This window comes from Aquarana catesbeiana, linkage group LG04 (assembly GCF_042186555.1).
Source record: "Aquarana catesbeiana isolate 2022-GZ linkage group LG04, ASM4218655v1, whole genome shotgun sequence".
NCBI classification, from domain to species: domain Eukaryota; kingdom Metazoa; phylum Chordata; class Amphibia; order Anura; family Ranidae; genus Aquarana; species Aquarana catesbeiana.
Window position 1 is genome coordinate 657,122,259 of NC_133327.1, and position 19,789 is coordinate 657,142,047.

Sequence of the window (19,789 nt, forward strand, 5' to 3'; positions counted from 1 at the left end):
ACTTTATATTTACCAGTGCCAAGAGAAAGATATGCTGCACTAGTATATCCTCATTTGATTTTGTGCACAGGGCAGCAGGTGCATCTATTCAATCAAATTCACAATAATATACTGCAAATTGATTTCCCCCGGCTAGTCGTTACCATCATGCTCAGTTGTTTCCAGAGAAAGCATAGGTGTAAATTGTAGTTTTGTACAGCTATTAACCTTCTGGCTTGAAAGGACCACTAAACATAAAGCAAAGGTTATACTATGTTAAAGAATATGAGAATAAAATGTTATTAGATTTAACAATGGGGGTTTTACTAAAGGAGTAGAGCATGTTCATGTTACAAAGTTATTTTTACTTTGGTTTAAGAATTAGTTCACTTTTCAGAAAAAATGAAAACACGGCCCCCCCCCAATCCTTACTGTCACCTCCATGGGTGAAGAGCTGTCAGTGCACACGCAGCTGGTGTTGTGTTTCAGGGATTTTAAAAGATAAGTTCACCTTTTAGGCACCATGCACACTAGATGATTAAAAAATGCTAATATTTTGCATTTTTTGCCAGCGTTTTTGCAGCATTTGGGAGCATTTACAAGTGTTTAGGAGCGGTAGCATTTTCATTAAGGAGCGGGCGGGCTGCCAGCGTCTTTAATAACGATTGACTCATCAGCTGAATGTCAACTAAAAGGAAGGGGGGGGGGTGTGCGAGCGAGCCCCCCACCCCCCTAAAGCACCTTGTTCCCATGTTGGGGACAAGGGACTTTTCCCCACAAACCTGGTTGGTGGTTGTAGGAGGCAGGGGGTTTATTGAAATCTGGAAGCTCCCTTTAACAAAGGGAGCCCCCCAGATCCCACCCCCTTCAGTGTGAATGAGTAGGGGCATTGTACGCCTACTCATTCACCAAAAAGTGTCAAAAAGAAATAAAGAAGTTTTTGATAATTCCTTTATTAAAAAATGAAAACAATATCCCCTCGATGTAAATCCATTGTCAATCACAACGCCCACCACCCACCCTGATAAAAGAAAAAATAGCTCCGCTTGCACTGAATACTCCCCTCTGCCGTCTGACGGTTTTTAAATTGCTAAGGTGCGTGGCCACCCGGTGACGTTACCACCTTGTGACGTCACTGACCCAGCATGCCCGATTGGTGATGTCACAAGTTGTTCTTGATTCTAAAGCTCAAAAAATGCTAATAAAGTAGTGCGCATGCACACATAGGATACTATTTAGTTTATAGGAGCAGAAAAAAAAATACCACTTTTAAAACCTTACAGCTTTTAAAACCTTAAACAACGCATGTGCACAGAGCCTTATAAAAAAATAATAAATATGCATCTTTTTTTGCAGGTAAAAACAAAAAAAACAAAACACATTTACATGTTCCATCCTAAATATAGGTGGAACATGTAACATGTTCCAAAAGTGAACTTTTAGGCCTTTAAATCTCTCCTCTTCTCTGCAGCGCTTCTGTGATAGATCAGAGCGATTCTGATTAGCCAAAGGATCACTCTGATCCATCCCAGAAGCATTGCACAGAGAAGAGCAGACATTTCAAATCCCCAGACTGGCTGCGTGGCATTGATAGCTCAGCATCCACGGAGGTAAGTAGAGTGGGGATGGGGTAGGTCAGTGATGGCAAACCTTGGCACCCCAGATGTTTTGGAACTACATTTCCCATGGTGCTCATGCACTCTGCACATCTGGGGTGCCAAGGTTCGCCATCACTGGGGTAGGTGGAGTGGGTGTATGGTGTTAATTCATCTTTTCTGAATGAGTGAGGTAAAGCTAAGTGAAAATTTACGTTGCTGAGAATACCCAATCATGTGCAAAAAAATTGAAGAAAATAGGATTCTAAGCTCCTTGTGGGCAGAGACTGATGTGAATATACAATGTATATATATTTAAAGCACTGTGTAAATTGACAGCACTATAGAAGTACCTATAAGAAATAAATAAAAAAATACATCAGAAAGTTAGAAAAGCTTCACTTTGTTAACTAAATGAAGTAACAATTCACTTTGCAAAAGTGAACATGCTCTTTACCTTTAGTGCCTCACACCAGATGCAGCGGGGCTGCGTTGGCAGCTATTTCCAGCACAGTCGCAACACAGACACAAGGGAAAATGCCTTGATTGCAATGGTTTCAGTTCATACCACAGTGTTGCTGAGGTATGCGCTGGAAACCGTACTGAATGTAGTACTTTTTTTTAGTGCAGCGGGTTCCAATGTGACCCATCACAACACTGCTGGGATGGTTAGAACTGTATTAAAATGTAACGCGTAATACTTTAATAAAATGATGTGGAGAATAAAAAGGAAAATGCAACAAGACTAGTTTCTTATGCTTAATGGGCCATAAATAACATTGGGGAGACTTGCTAAAACTGGAGCGTGCAAAATCTGGTGCAGCTCTGCATAGAAACCAATCAGCTTCCAGGTTTTATTTTTAAAGCTTAACCACTTAAGGACCGGAAGGATTTTCCCCCTTAATGACCAGGCCATTTTTTGCGATACGACACTGTGTCGCTTTAACTGACAATTGTGCGGTCGTGTGACGCTGTACCCAAACAAAATTGATGTCCTCTTTTTTCCCCCCACAAATAAATTTTTTTTTGGTGGTATTTGATCACCTCTGCGGTTTTTATTTAAAAAAAAACAAAAAAAAAAAACAACGTACACCTACAGCGATTCGTGCAGCCGTGCCAACCTGCTGCAGTATAATGACGGTGGCTGGTCGTCAAGCGGTTAATTGAAGAAGCTGAAGTTAGAAGCCGATTGGTTACCATGCACAGCTGCACCAGATTGTGTGTGCTCCAGTCTTAGTATGGCTTTTGTCACACGGCCTTTAGCTTGTATAAGAGCAGTGTGAACAGCAAGCTTTGACAAAGCATTTGCAGAACTTTCAGCAAGCTTTGTTGAAGCTTTAAAAGTACCATTCAGCTCCAGTTTGTAAATGTTGAACACCGATCCTAATGGCAGTTGATTGCCACTTTAAAGAGGAGCTCCAGGCCCCACCCAAATAAAAAATAAAAAGTCAGCAGCTACAAATACTGTAGCTACTGACTTTTAATATTAGCGCACTTGCCTGTCAGAGGAATCCAGTGATGTCCTCACCGGAGCTGAGCCAGAAGTGGGAGCGGGTACCTGTCGAAACAGTTCGAAAACGTTCTGTGAGAGGAGAATGTACTGATCCTGTGTTTCTGCTAAGTGGGAACACGGATCTTTACCTTCCCCCAGTCAAAGCACCCCCCCCCCCCAGTTAGCAAGCACTCCCTAGGAATACATTTAACCCTTTGATCGCCATCTAAAATCCCTTCCCTGCCAATGTCATTCGTACAGTGACCGTGCATATTATTTACCAGTGATCACTGCATTAGAGTCACTGGTCCCCAAAATGTGTCAGTTAGGTGTCTGATTTGTCCGCCGCAATATCGCAGTCCCGCTATAAGTCGCTGATCGCCACCATCACTAGTAAAAAAAAATTGTTTGTAGACGCTATAACTTTTGCGCAAACCAATCAATATAAGCTTATTGGGATTTTGTTTACCAAAAATATGTAGAAGAATACATATTGGCCTAAATTAATGAAGAAATTAGATTTTTTTTACATTTTCTTTTATTGGGTATGTTTTATAGCAGAAAGTAAAAAAATTTTTTTATTTTTTTTTCAAAATTGTCAGTCTTTCTTTGTTTATAGCGCAAAAAAAAACGCAGAGGTGATCAAATACCACCAAAAGAAAGCTCTATTTGTGGGAAAAAAATTACTACGATTTTATTTGAGTACAACGTCGCACGACCGCGCAATTGTCAGTTAAAGTAACAGTGCCGTATCACAAAAAAATGGCCTGGTCATGAAAGGGGTAAATCTACCGGAGCTGAAGTGGTTAAGCAAGCTGCTAGCAGGCTTTCTGCAAGCTTGAAGTACTGTTGAAGCCTGCTAGCAGCTTGCTTAAAGCGGCAATCACCTCCCACATTAGGATTTGTGTTCAACATTTAGAAACTGGAGTTGAATGGTACCCTAAAAGCTTCAACAAAGCTTGCTGAAAGCTCTGCAAATGCTTTCTCAAAGCTAGCTGTTCACACTGCTCTTATACCAGCTGAAGCCCGTGCAAAACAGGCTTAAACCTCCCCTATTGTGTTGCTCAGAAAACCGCTTCCAGCCCGTGTGCTCAGTCTGATTTATGCTCTTACTTTCAGTGTCTGAAGCCTGAACGAAGTATCGAGTAGCTCTCTAAACATGGATGAACTGGATTTACTGTAAAAGTGCTGCAGTATTTGCAGTATTTATATAAATGAGTTTTCCTCTAACATTTAAACCAATGTGGCGTTTTTGTACAGCTGCATTTTCTAGATAGTTGCATGTTGTATATTGAAGCTCCTATATAGTGTGCAAAGTTATTTTCTATTGTTGTATAACCAAACGGCACTGTGTTTTTAATATTGCTTTTTCTACATTGCAATGGGTACGGAAAATAAAAGACGTTTTAATTAAAGGCTTATTTAAAAGACTTTGCAAAACTGGTACGAGAAGTGATTTCGTTAACACTCGTTTTCACCAGCATGAGAACGTGTGTGTATAATGCAGAGTGTGCTTTTTTTTTTTTTTTGTATAGTAAAGGCTCTTTGAAGCAGCCAATGCCAATATTAATAAGAGGAAGCGGAGTTGCCTAGATCTGAGGTATGGGAGATTTCTTGTGGGAATTTGTGTCACCTCTTCACGCCCGGACAAGCTTGGCATGACCTCAACGCAAGCCTCTGCACAACTTGATCACGCCAATGTGCCTCAGTCTTTTTTTTTTTGGTGCGAATATCTCTAATGTGATGAGCATAGGTCATTTATCATGCCTAATAAATCTGTGTAGTGTTTATTACCAGCTATGTGTGGACTTTTTATTGTTCCCTAAGAGATTTTCAGCTGCTTTTCAAACACCTGGGATAACTGTGAACTGAAGACCTGGTTCCCTGGAATAAATTATTATTATTATACAGGATTTACATAGCGCCAACAGTTTACACAGCGCTTTACAATAAAAAGGAGGACAGCAGAATTTACAATACAGTTCAATACAGAAGAAATAGCAGGGCCCTGCTCATGGAGCTTACAATCTAAAGGGAGGGGAGGTGGTACAAAAGGTAGTGGCTGTAAGGGATGATCTGATGGAGGAGACTCAAGTACAGTTCTTAGGTGGAGGTGGGGAAGGCTTCCCTAAATAAATGTGTTTTCAAGGATCGAATAAAGGCAGACAGGGTAGGAGCTGACCGGACATACTGGGGCAGGGAGTTCCAGAGGATCATATATATATATATATATATATATATATATATATATATATATATATATATATATATATATATATATATATAAACTGATGTGCTGTGACTGCAATTATTTTAATACACTAAAAATAAGTGCTAAAGACCTCTTTTTCCTTAAAGTTGAACTCCAGCCCCCAATCAGTCTTGCACATGCTCCTCTCCTGTAATAATCCCCCCCCGATTTCACTGCACACTGTAAGCTTCTCACAATGTGCTTCAGATTCTGCAGCAAGTCAAACAGAGCCTGGCTGGGGGCCAGCATCATCTAGCTCAGGGGGTCTCCAAACTTTCAAAACAAAGGGCCAGTTTACTGTCCTTCAAACTTTAAGGGGGCTGGGCTGTGGCCAGTGACAGTATAAAATGCCCCAGCAAGCAGTGAAAGTAAAAAAAATAAATAAATAAATTACATCATTGGTGTCAGTGAGGAAAAAATAGTGCCCCCATCATTGGTGTCAGTGGGAAGAATAATAGTGCCCCGTTATTGGTGTCAGTGGGAGGAATAGTGCCCCATCATTGGTGTCAGTGGAAGGAATAGTGCCCCATAATTGGTGTCAGTGGGAGGAATAGTGCCCCATCATTGGTGTCAGTGGGATGAATTCAGTTCCATCATTGGTGTCGGTGGGAGGAATAGTGCCCCATCAGTGGGGGAATTAGTTCCACATCTCTGCTGACAGTGGAAGAAATAGTGTGCCAAGGGACCACATACAGCCTGCGATTCGCAGTTATGGAGACCCTTGATCTACATCTTTCCTCCCGCGTCTTACCGTCCATGGCCCACCCCTTTCATTTACTGGATTTTAGTCATAGAGGCTCAGTACAAGTTGGCATTACTTAGAGCAGCCCGCTTGCAAATGCAGCATGGCCTAGGAATGCCCACTCCTCACAACAACCAGGACAGGCTTGCATCAGGCCTAAGAGAGGTATTTTGAGGCAGGGTGATGTTTTCAAGAAGCTATGTACAACACACACACTTACTGCATTGCACAGAGAAGCACAGACACCTCCAGTTATAAAACAGTTAAAACATCACTGGGTCTTAAAAATAAAAAATAAAAAAGTATGTAATAAAAATGGAAAGGTTGTGTTTAAAAGATTAGCATGCTGATGAGGTGGGAAGGAGGAACCAGGGAAGGCCAGATTTGAGCAGATTAAACTTTAGCTTTAAGATTCAAGTAGACCAAGGGAAGGAGTAGATCCTGCCAGGTGTCTTGCTATCTGTAGGCCAGATAGGGAAATTTTCCCTCACTCCCTGTACCCAAGAGACAATGGTGTCACTGGGCAAGAGAGGACAGCAACATAAATCTGATATAGAGGTTGTAGCCTTTCCCTATTTTACTTAAAAAAAGTGCATTAACTGCTAATGTGTTCCTTACTATCTGGCCAATGCACAATCCCAACGCACACATTCTTGGAAAAATGGCGATGCATGTAATCAGGTGCTGCAGTGCAGAACCCCTTAATCAGGCATGTGACATCAAATGCCTGATGAAGGGGTCCTGCAAGGCTCCGAAACGTTGTTCTTGCTGTAACAATATGACGCTAAATAAAGCTTTGGACCCACGTTGGAGATCCACGGTGTGCTGGTTACGTTCTTCTGCTTTTAACCACTTGCCGCCCGCCATATAGCAAAACAACAGCGACAAAGTGGTTTCAATATCCTGACCGGACGTCATATGACGTCGCCAGGATATTAAGCCGCTGAACACCCCCGGGGGCGCTCATCGTGGCGATCGTTGTTGACAACTCCGATCTAGGTAAAGAGTCTCTGACGGAGACTCTTTACCACGTGATCAGCCGTGTCACGGCTGATCAAGATGTAAACAGGAAGAGCCGTTGATCGGCTTTTCCACACTCGCATCTGTCAGACGCGAGTAGAGGAGAGCCGATCGGCTGCTCCTCTGACGGGGGGGGGTCTGTGCTGATCAATGATCAGCGCAGCCCCCTGAGGATGCCCACACTGGACCACTAGGGATGCCACTAGGACCACCAGGGATGTTAGCACCAGGTATGCCACCCTAGACCACCAGGGATGCCAATCAGTGCCCACAATGGATGCCAGTGCCCACAATGGGCATCACTGATTGGCAGGCATTATTGTTTGGCACTGATTGGCATCCATCGGTACTATACATTACATCTGTGTCACCTATTAGTGCCCATCCATGGCACCTATCAGTGCCCATCTGTGCCGCCTATCAGTGCCCATCCGTGCCGCCTATCAGTGCCCATTAGTGCCGCCTTATCAGTGCCCGTCAGTGCAGTCCCATCAGTGTCCATAAGTGAAGGAGAAAACGTACTTATTTACAAAGTTTTGTAACCGAAACAAAAAAAAAATATTTTTTTTTTTTCAAATTTTCTGTCTTTTTTTTATTTGTTTAGCAGAAAATAAAAATCCCAGAGGTGATCAAATACCACCAAAAGAAAGCTCTATTTGTGGGAACAAAATTAAGTTTGGGTACAGTGTTGTATGACTGCGCAATTGTCATTCAAAGTGTGACAGCGCTGAAAGCTGAAAATTGGCCTGGGCAGTCAGGTGTATAAGTGCCCCATATTGAAGTGGTTAATACCTGGCCAGGTGACATGTTTTTCACTGGGACAGGAAGTGAAAGAAAAATCTCCCCAATTGGTGCAGACAGCAGTAAAAACCTAACATTGTGACTTGCCCCCATCCTATTTGAAATTGTTAGAAAAATGTTGCTGAAAAAAAGTTAGACACCTTAGTTGGTTTATTTAATAATGGCTGTGCAGTGTCATGGCAGTCATACAGTACTTTAAGCTGAGGGAGTGTTGGGTGTCACTTACAGATATATCATCCTAGGAAGGGATGATGATGATGATGATGATGGTACAGACAGAAAGTAATTGTTAGTCTTGTTACTGGTCTTTATGCATGATTTATTATTCTAGCCATTTCTCACTCCCCTGAGCTGATTTGCTCTGCAGTGCAGCTTCCCAGAAACAATAAGCGACACCTAGTCCCCCCCAACCTAAACTCTTAAAGCTACAAGATGAACCAAACAATGAGGCTTAAAAAAGCAGCAGACACCATGTGATTGGTTTGTAGGAGGGTTAGGCAATGGCTGCAGCTCTCAATATAAATGTTGTGCCTGGAATTGTGGGGCTACCCAATGGACATAGAGTCTTAGTAACTGAGCTGCGCTCTTGCCTAGAACTTGCATTTGAGCTAAGCATTTGAGATTCTTTCTAAAAAGGTAAGGAACATGGAGCTTAGCACTACCCCTTGCAAAATATGCAAAAACTTTCATAGATTGGGAAAACAGACAGTACATTTTAAAGTAGAGCTATAGGCAAGACTTTTTTTTTTTCCATTTTGGATAGAGTAAGCGAGGGTTATAACCCCTCAGATTTTTTTTTTTCCCGTCATCCCATTGCGGAGATTTCCATTCACTTCCTGTCCCAAAGCCAAACAGAAAGTGAGAGGAAAGCCCTGAAATTAGGGGAATCCCTTGGGGACCCTCAGGTCATCAGAACTAGTGTCCCCTTTAGAAGATTCCCCCTTCTTTGCTTTTCTGGAGACAACCCAAAATTTGGGATTTTCTTTTACTTTCACTTTCAATCATAATGGTAAGCAGGACAAACAGAGAGAGAGTGACTCTCCTTAACAGAAACACAGATGGCAATAAAAGCTGACAGGGGTTCTAATTCCTTTCCATTCTGTACAAAACTTTAAAAATCTATGCCTTTAGTTATACCTTAACATAATCTGCTACATGAAGACATGCCTTTTAAAGGGTTTCACAATTATGTCATTATTTGACATTTCTCCAGGGAATAAGGAAGGGTTAATGCTCTGTGTTTTCTTCATTAAGTACTTACCTGCTTACCTACATTTTCTGTTTCTGTGATGAACAGGGACTGCGGGAAGCAGGCCCCTTTATTAGCATTTGCCAACATAAATCCTATTAGTTCTTCATGCAGTGTGAGATCTCCTGCAGTTAGCAGGTCTCAGGCCCCTTTCAGACGGGCTTTCCAATCAGATTTGCCTGTCAGGTGGACCTGATTGGAAGGTCCATTCATCCCTTTGGACAGGCGGGTGTAAACGGATTTGTGTCCGTTTACACCCAGCTACCTCCAGGTCTGAGAGAGAGAGGACCCCGTCCTCTTCCATTTAGGAGCAGTGGATCAGAGGTAGTCAGAGGTACATCGCTGGCCGATTACTCCCGGCCACCCACAGAGCAAAGCAGGGTGTGCTCATGTCCGCTCTGCAGATACTGAGTGGAGACAGATGTGTCACCCGCCCGCTCTGCTCAGATCAACAGGAGATCAGCTGATCACAATGGAATCCTCCCTGTGTGAAAGGACTCTTATGCCGCGTACACACGACCGGACTTTTCGGCATACTTTGCCCGGCGGACTTTGACGGACTTTACGACGGACTTTCCGAATGAACGGACTTGCCTACACACGATCAACCAAAGTCCGACGGATTCGTACGTGACGACCGGACTAAAACAAGGAAGTTCATAGCCAGCAGCCAATAGCTGCCCTATCGTCGGTTTTTGTCCGTCAGACTAGCATACAGACGAGTGGACTTTTCGACCAGACTCGAGTCCGTCGGATAGATTTGAAACATGTTTCAAATCTAAGTCCGTCAAACTTTTGAGAAAACAAAGTCCGCTGGAGCCCACACACGATCGAATTGTCCGACGAAATCAGGTACGCCGGACCAAGTATGCCGTAAAGTCCGATCGTGTGTACGCGGCATCAGGCTCTGTTTCCACTACTGGGAGTTGATCGCACAACATGACAAGTCAAAATCCATGTATTTCAATGGTCCCTGTTCTAATTGGTGCGACTTAAGTCAAAGCGGCTCCAAAAAAGGTTTTTTATACTACTTTGTTCCGACTTCAGTGCAACTTGTTCTGCCATGGTTCTCACCAGTCGCATGACATTGCATCAAAAATCGCATTGCAAAGTCGCACTGTAAATCGCGCTACTTTGGGGTCGCAATAGTGGAAACCGAGTCTAAGGTATGGTGTTGCTCTAAACAGAAATTGTTGACCAAATGAAGTGTCAGGTATTGGTCACTGACACACTGGTACCCACTGTGGGCACCTTAGTTAATTTGAGTAACGTCAACAGTGTTTTCATTGGTCAGCAAAGAATTAGCGAGTATAGACAACTGCTTACAATGTTCATAATACTTACGCTAACACAAAAACAATGTTTCCAAGAATTACTAAATGCCAAGGTGAAGAAAGATGCAATGGTAGACTTACGAGAAAAGTAATTGATGACCGATTGGACAGAAGCAATGTCAATGTACCAGTTAACATAAAACAAACATACTGTCCTGAAGAATCTGCATGAATGACTCACCTGCCAAGGTCTGTCCCAGTCTAAAGGAATAGGAAACGCCCCCAACCAGGCCCCAACCACACTACAGATGGTTGTGATCTGAAGACTGTGATCCCATACTGACATTGCCCTAAGAATAGAGAAAAAGGAGTCGTATGTAAAAAGACATACATTTTACTGTCTTGCAGCATTTTTGCAAGCTCTGAGTTTTTCATATACATAGTTATATAGTTACATAGTAGGTAAGGTTGAATAAAGACAATAGTCCATCCAGTTCAACCTGTGTAGGTGTGTATGTATGCACCACGAGGGCTACCATCAATAAAAGCTTACTCCCACTTCATTTAAAGTAAACCTTTGCTAAGTGAAATATGTGTGTCAACCTCCTGAAAATTCTAGTTGCCTGGCAGTTATACTGACCCTCTGGCTTCAATACGTTCAGTCACTGACAAGGAACAAAAACGCAGATCAAGAAAGTCAGGGTCTAGATAGCAGTCCTTATCTGTATACTTGTTCCGGGCAGTGTTCATTTTGTCGATGAAAATATTTTCGTTGATGAAATTAACACTATTTTAGTTGACTAAAATGCGACTTAAACTAAAACAATTCAAATAACTAAAATATGACTAAACTAAAATGGCATTTTAGTCAAAAGACTATGACTAAATGGAAATTTGAAGTCAAAATTAACACTGGTTATACAGTATATCACAACAGCTAAATCTGTGTCTGTAGTGCATGTACAAACCTTTATACCAGAAATAATAACCTATTCGATTTTTACTCCAGGAGTATATAATGAGTTTGGAAATTCTAGACAAATGCTTACATAAAGCATTACAATTTAACTAAACCCATTGGATTTTAGTTGACTAAAATGTACTGTAGCTTTTAGTCGACTAAAATACAACTAAAACATGTCAGTTGACTAAAACGAAATTAAAATTTGATGTCAAAATTAACACTTATTCTGGGTTAGAGGCTAGTATTTAAAAATGTATGTAAACCTTAATAATGGACTTCTCTAATTTGCTGTTTTGGTCTGTTAAATCTAACATTGGCAGCATTTTGTTATACCCGACTGATAAATTCGATTAAAAAATATCTGTCATCCTGCCACAAATTCCCAGATTACCTCTGTGCAGTACAGATCATCCCCCCACCCTTGCTATATTCTAGAGATGAGGTGAGGGTGAGACGACACTGCTTCCCAATTGACATGAATGGTGCTGCCTGCATGGAATTGAACAGAACACCCATATGGGCAAATACAGCCCTCATGTAGACATGTGCTGTAGTACACCCGTGTGAACAAGGACTTACATTGCTTTTATGTGTCACTGTTGGCACTCCTATAGATTCATTTAGAACTTCACAAGACAAAGGAACCTTAAACCGTATGTTTGTGTGTTTTAGAGGCTGTTCGTTTAGGAAAGTGAATGTTCACTAAACTTTACTACATGTACAAACCCTCTAACTGAGATTTTTTAGGGCATGAAGTTCAACGTATGTTTAAAAAGATTCACAATAAGCCTTATTTGCAGTATAAATATTACAGATAAAGTATTGATGCAGTTACATAACAAGTATTGTTGTAAAAATGCAAAAATAACTACACGACTGTCAAAAACTGGATTATACGGACAGAAAGTCAACGCTTTGCAGCAAATAGCACCATGTGACGCCATACAATGAGAGAGAAAAAGTATTTGATCCTCTGTTGATTTTGTACGTTTGCACACTGACAAATAAATGATCAGTCTATAATTTTAATGGTAGGTTTATTTTAACAGTGAGAGACAGAATAACAAGAAAAATATCCAGAAAAACGCATTTCAAAAAAGTTATAAATTGATTTGCATTTTAATGAGTGAAATAAGTATTTGACCCTTTTGCAAAACTTGACTTAGTACTTGGTAGCAAAACCCTTGTTGGCAATCACAGAGGTCAGATGTTTCTTGTAGTTGGCCAACAGGTTTAATATAAAACTGGATTGCGCTAACTTCTGTGTATGATACCACTGCTGAAATATGCAAAATTAGGATATCTATCCTATGTAGCGTGCTTTTCTGTATCATTTAATATTGTGTCAAAAATATACTGTCCACTTAGTGTTTACTAGTGACAAAATAATATTCCAAAAAACTGTTTAAAGTGCTAAAAAATAAAATATGGCAAATATTAAAAAATGTGCAATGTGCCAATATTACTTAGTGACCATCAAATATCACATATTAACATGCATATATACTACTTGCTGCAAAAAAATGTCCTCAGAATGTGCAAAAACACTACAGCCCACTAGATGTCCTCAGTGGGTAATTACTTCAGACTGGCCTGTACATGTGCTTTCTTGAGCAGGGGGACCTTGTGGGGGCTGCAGGATTTCAGTCCTTCACTGCGTAGTGTCTCTCTCACTGTTAAAATAAACCTACCATTAACCACTTCCCACCCGGCCACTGCATATAAAAACGGCCGGTGGGCGCTTCCTTCTTCTGAGTGGACATTCCTGAACGTCCTTCAGAAGGAGCATGATCGCGCAGCCATGCAAAACCACCAAAAGAAAGCTTTATTTGTGTGAACAAAATGATAAAAATTTCATTTGGGTACAGTGTAGCATGACTGAGTAATTTGTCATTGAAAGTGCAAGAGCATTGAAAGCTGAAAATTGGTCTGGAAAGGAAGGGGGTGAAAGTGGCCAGTATTGAGGTGGTTGAAATTATAGACTGATCATTTGTCAGTGGGCAAACTTACAAAATCAGCAGGGGGATCAAATACATTTTTCCCCTCACTGTAAGGGAAAAATATATATATAAAAAAAAAAAAATATATATATATATATATATATATATATATATATATATATATATATAGTAAATATATGTGCTCACCCCCCTTGTAAGACCTCTATGTCATAGGTGATCTATATGGCGTTTTTTTTGTTCATATATGATTGCTTCTCTCCACTGTAGGGGTCCCCCTCCATCCACAATCAGGGCATCTAAATGTCTCCATTCCTAATAAAAATCCTTCTCCTCTGCGCTCAAATAGGTCAGAATACTCTGATGAAGCCCCCCTAGAGGGTGCAACGCGTAAGTTGGAGACAGGTGCATGATATTATATATATATATATATATATATATATATATATATATATATATATATATATATATACACACACACACATATATATATATATATATATGCGAATATAGACCTCCTATGACATAGAGGTCTCAAGAGGGATGAGTCCATATATTTACATACACTATACGTGTGGAGTCATGTAGTGCTATTTGCTGAAGAGGTGACAGTCTGAGTTCATGGACACTAATATTTGTGTATATGCACTGGAATCATATTTTGTACATACAAAACTGTTTCACAGACTTTTGGCTTGAATCTGTGGAAGATCACCATTAGGCAGTCTCACTTTTGGTGCTGCACTAGGATTGAACTGTGCTTATGTTTAATATTGTACCCGTTTGATTATATATGTGGCAGTTTTACTCAGTGCTGCATGGACTTTTGGATATATTGTGTATATTAGAGTCTCACTTATGACGCTGCACTTTGTTGTTTGTATATATTACATGTATTTGTTCTTGGTGGACAAGTCAGGGTGTTCAGCAGCTGAATATTTGAGTTTGGTTTAATTTTAGTTTTGGGGTATACATCACTGCGCAATTCCTCTTTTATATTTAATTTGACAATACAGATATTGCATGATTATGCGCATAAATAAATTATTTTAGCATGTAACTATCAGGAAAAGGATTTAAAAAATGACGACTTACCCATCTTTACTGAATACTCTGACCCAAGCATGAAAATTTGGTCCAAGAATGCACAGACAGCGTGACGTTGTGAAGGATGACAACAAGACCGCAAAAAAGAAGGTTTCCCCCACCGATCTGTAACATAATGTGAAGAGTCAGCTGGAGAGTGAAATTACAATACAAACCAATCACATTTTTAGTAAAAGATGTAGATCACTGAGCCAAAGAGTTTAGAAAACATATATGCACTGCAATTATGTCTGTCACAGCACAGTGTGTTACAGTGGAGTCTATGGGAGTGGAGACAAGCAATTTAGGGGCCTATCTATCAATGTTTTTTTTTAACGCAAGATTTAAGTATAAAATTTATTATAATACAGGATTTATATAGCGCCAACAGTTTGCGCAGCGGTTTACAACATGAGGGCAGACAGCACCATTACAATTCAATTAAATACAGGAGAAATCAGAGGGTCCTGCTCATTAGAGCTTACAAGCTAAGAGGGAGGGTCAAGTGAAACAAAAAGGTAATAACTGTGTGTGATGAGCTGATGAAGAAAATAAAAGTACAATTGTTAGGCAAGGGGCAGGATAAGCAAATTTTCAGGGATTGCCTAAAAGTGGATAGAGTTGGAGATAGTTGGACAGATTGGTGTAGGAAATTCCAAAGGATGGGAGAAGCTCGGATGAAGTCCTGGAGGCGAGTATGGTAGGAGGTGACGAGGGCGCTAGCGAGCAGGTCTTGGGAGGAACGAAGAGAACGATTTGGTTGGTATTGTGAGAATCTTGTGTGAATCTTGGGTGATAACATGGATAACTGGACCCCCCAGAATTGACATGTCACTACACAGGTCTGCATTACCAATACCAGAAACTGCAAGGAGAGTGCATTTGGCATGTGAAAATAAGGTAAATAGGTAAAGAGCATAGTGTGCACTGTGACATGCTGCGTTTAGAAAGATGGTACATGTCTGATTCTGCCTGCATGGAGAGGCATTGGAAGCCCATTTATAGGAATAGGCTGTCTTAATGCAACACAAGTTTGAACGGGAGTTTGTTAACACACCGCAATGCAGCATAACAATGTGAAATGAGCCTAAAAGGTAACCCCTGCTTGTGTGCGTTTTTATCATATTTTTGGGAATAGGTTTCTTTATGTCTGCCATGAAATACAGTTGTGTCCCAATAACTTTAGGCCACTGGAATGATGCAGTTTCTTGTGACTAACCTGCAGAGTAAAATTTTAACACACATTGGATCACTGGAACAGAATATTGGCATGCATTAAAAAGGAGATTTAATCCAGAGATAAAATGATAATTCTCCCACTCTACAAGACTCTGGTCTGGCCGCACCTGGAGTATGCCATCCAGTTCTGGGCATCAGTCTTCAGGAAGGATGTGTTGGAACTGGAGAGAGTCCAGAGAAGGGCAACAAAGCTAATAAAGGGACTGGAGGATCTCATCTATGGGGAAAGAACTTATTCTCTCTGGAGAAGAGATACTTGAGAGGGGATATGATATCAATGTACAAATACTGTACTGGTGACTCTAGCATAAGGAACAAACTTTTCAGTGAAAGGGAATTTAAAAACACACACGGCTATTCACTAAAATTAGAAGAGAAGCAGTTTAACCTTATACTGTGTAGAGGGTTCTTTACTGTCAGAGCGGTAAGGATGTGGAATTCTCTTCCACAAGCAGTGGTCTCAGCGGGGAGAGTCAATAATTTATTTTATAAAATTAGATGGGTATCTTAACGATCACAACATACAGGGGTATACATCGTACTATTAACATACACACACAGGTTGAACTGGATGGACGTGTGTCTTTTTTCAACCTCACCAACTATGTAACTATGACTATTTCACTCTGTCGCAGTGAAATAGTCTATTTCAGTATATAAGGTGAATTAACTGCTAATATAAGTGTGAAATTGAAGACTTGCCTGGGTGTAAGAAGATGTCCGCTGCCGCCTTCATATTCTGTCACATTAGGAAACCTATTGAAAGGCATAGCGGCCATGCTAGAACACATACCATAGCAATAACCTATTTTGTTTGCAACGTCACTTCTGTTGCATTTTCTGATGGGTAGCGGTATTCTGATAGAACACCGGATCGGCTCCGGTAAACCCTGGATCGTCTGGAAAGCGCCGGGGGGGGGGGGGACACACACACACACACACACACCTCTCCCGCTGCCTCTAAGACCCCTTTCACACTGGGGCATTTTTCAGGCGTATTTCAGGCGCTTTAGCTTTATAAAAAACACATGTAAAGCGCCTGAAAGAAGCCTCATCTGCAATCCCAATGTAAAAACCCGAGCCCTTTCACACTGCCAGCGCCCGAAAAACGCTGGTAAAGCGCCGCTTAAGACCTCTTTCACACTGGGGCATTTTTCAGGCATTTTCCCAGCACTGGCAGTGTTAAAGGGCTCAGGCCATCTGCGCACCTAGCCCCGGGGAAAAAACACAAAAGCGCTGCAAAGAAGCTGCTTGCAGGACTTTTTATGACGCCCTGCCAGCGCAGCGCCCCAGTGTGAAAGCACTCAGGCTTTCACATTGAAATTGCAGATGAGGCTTCTTTCAGGCGCTTTTTTTAACACTAAAGCACCTGAAAAACGCCCCAGTGTGAAATGGGTCTCAGTGTGAAAGCACTCGGGCTTTCGCATTGGGATTGCAGATGAGGCTTCTTTCAGGCGCTTTTTTAACGCTAAAGCGCCTGAAAAACGCCCCAGTGTGAAAGGGGTCTAAAAGTGATCCCATGGCAAATCTCCTGCCAGGATCACGTTAAGCAGACGCTGAATCCCCCACAGAAAAAAATGATATCGGAGTTCTGTCAGCTGGCTGCTTCCATAACTCTGTTTTAAACGTCAAAGTAATGAAATATATATACTGTGGGTGGTCGGCAAGATGTTATTCATATTTTTGTCTCCGCCACCGTCCTTTGAATATTCTACTAGAAGCACTCAAGATTACCCGTTTACATTTTTTTCTGATAAAGGCATATATACAGGGGGATTTCTGCATAGGAATTGATATAAGGCCGATTCCTGGAGCTGTACAAGCTTTCATGGCATCGCTGGTTGGCTGGTAGCTAGACGGATTGTGTGCATTTAAAGGAATACTTTCTTATAAACAAAACCATGGCAGCTTCTTTTCCACTCTCCTTTTCGTTCTGCACCTCTAGTTTACAGAATAAATGTGATGTACGGAAATTATGATTTTAGGACTGCTAAATGAAAACAATACTCACTCTACAAGAGGTGCACCATACAAAACTATAATCCCATGAAACAGCAGACAGGAAGCTAAGAAGTATAGGCAGGATCTATACAGTTTATTGACCTGCAAAACAGAATAACAAATTAGAAAAAGTAAAAGCAAAATATTCCATTAAACAAACCTTAATGAAAGGAAACCTGTCAAGAAAAAAAACATGGAGGATGTCACCAGATTGACTGTAGATTGTTAGGAGGGCTCTCCTAACCAGGAAATACAAGGCATCACTAAGTGAGGTATTTGTGATCACTAAGACCCCTTTCACACTGGGGCAGTGCCGGCGTTAGAGGTAAAGCACCGTTAGTTGTAGCGGTGCTTTACCGCTGCTATAGGGGTGCTTTTCAGCCACTAGCAGGGTGCTTTTAACCCCGGTTAGTGGCCGAGGAAAGGGTTAATAGTGCCTGTGTTGCGGCGCTGGCGAAGCACTTTGCAGGCTATTTGGCAGCACTGCCCATTCATTACAATGGGCAGGGCGGTGCAGGAGCAGTATATACACCGCTCCCGAACCGCCCCAAAGATGCTGCTTGCAGGACTTTATTTCCCATCCTGCAAGCGCACCGCCCCAGTGTGAAAGCACTCAGCACTCAGGCTTTCACACTGGGGTGGCTTGAGAGCCGCTTTACGGGCGCTATTTTTAGCACTAAAATGACTGAAAAGCACCCAAGTGTGAAAGGGGTCCAAAGGCACTCATTGGGGGAGATTTACTAAAACTGGAGCACACAGAATCTGGTGCAGCTCTGCATGGTATCCAATCAGCTTCAAACTTCAGGTTGTTAAATTAAAGTGTTACTAAACCCAGGAGCCTGCATTCACTATATCTGGTCTCCCACAGAACACAGAATATGGAAATGCAATAATTTTAGTAAATATAAACCAATAAAGACTTTTTTTCATCAGCAGTATATAGCAGTCTTGTGACTTCTATCAGTGTCTGGTTAAAGCTTGTAGGTAGAGTTTTCATATTGCACTGGCTGTCCTATCAGGATGCATGACCCCTGACCCTCTGTCTGGACAGTGCTGATTGGCCCTGTGCTGCTCACATGCACCCTCCCAAGAAAAAAAAAAAAATCTCTAGCAATACACACCAAACTGAGCACATGCAGAGTGACTCCAAAGGCTCTGTTCTATCAGGAGATGGATTGGGAACAGTGGAAGAGGGGGAGGATCAGAGAAGACAGGATCAAACAGCTTTTTTTACCCCTTAGGTTTTACATTGAGTATAACAAGCATGCTTTACTGCATATACAGACTGATGTTACTGTTGTGGGTTTAGTAAGAGCTTTGGCAATAAAACCTAGACCCTGATTGGTTACTATTAGGGCTGCACTGATATTGAATTCTTATATCGGTGAATACGAGTACCGAAACTTTTGGTTAATTACTCACCGATAACAAGTACGGATACCTTTAAGGTGCAATTTGAGCTCACATAAAATGAACAGGCTCAAATCGCTATGCAAAGAATTGCATATGGTTTCCCCACTGCTCCGGTGTGAATCCAGGCTGAAATCACTATGACAAGCCTGGGTTCACACAAAAGCTGTGCATGATGGATACGCGGGTTTGCTGCACTTAAGCAGCCTGGATTTCTGGTGAATCTTCAATCCAGCTGATCGGAGCACAGAAGGAATATCCATAGAGTTTCAATTTACGGAGTTATTTCAGAAATTCATTTTTGTGGACATTTATTATTTTTTGCACCAGGAGGAATATTGAGCATATATGGAACACTAAACACCTATATTTATATTGCAGTTAGTTAATTCTCAAGGAATTATATTAATTCGATTACCTACACACGTTACACTGTATATTGCTGCACTGTTTTTTTGTTTTGTTTGGTTTTGGATAGAGTGGAGATTGATTAGAATACCTGTCAGGTTTTTATTATCCCCCCCCCCCCATTAAGGAGATTCACCCTCTCTCTTTGGCCCCTTTAACACTACTGTTGAAAGTGAAAGTAAAAGAAAGTAAAAGAAAATTCCAAATTTTGGGTTTTCCCCAGAACAGTAATGGAGGGAAAATCTTCCAATGGGGACACTAGTTCTGGTGACCTGCAGCGCCCCAAGGGATTTCCTCTCACTTCCTGTGGCAATGGAGCA

At 41.4% G+C, this 19,789-nt stretch overlaps 2 protein-coding genes across 5 annotated transcripts in view; one reads left to right on the forward strand and one right to left on the reverse strand.

Annotated features, from left to right (window-relative positions):
• RHOQ (ras homolog family member Q) overlaps positions 1 to 4,862 on the forward strand; it is a 71,928-nt gene extending 67,066 nt beyond the window's left edge. For both annotated transcript variants that reach the window (XR_012244028.1, XM_073628495.1), the window contains exon 6: positions 4,602 to 4,862. The gene's annotated coding sequence lies outside the window, so the exon portion shown is untranslated. The remainder of the gene's footprint in view (positions 1 to 4,601) is intronic.
• Positions 1 to 19,789, reverse strand: part of PIGF (phosphatidylinositol glycan anchor biosynthesis class F) — a 39,155-nt gene that overhangs the window by 10,859 nt on the left and 8,507 nt on the right. For all 3 annotated transcript variants that reach the window (XM_073628493.1, XM_073628494.1, XM_073628491.1), the window contains 3 exons: positions 17,662 to 17,753; positions 14,421 to 14,537; positions 10,645 to 10,753 (listed from right to left, as the gene is read on the reverse strand). In XM_073628493.1, the coding sequence (XP_073484594.1) occupies positions 10,645 to 10,753; positions 14,421 to 14,537; positions 17,662 to 17,753 (318 nt within the window). The remainder of the gene's footprint in view (positions 1 to 10,644; positions 10,754 to 14,420; positions 14,538 to 17,661; positions 17,754 to 19,789) is intronic.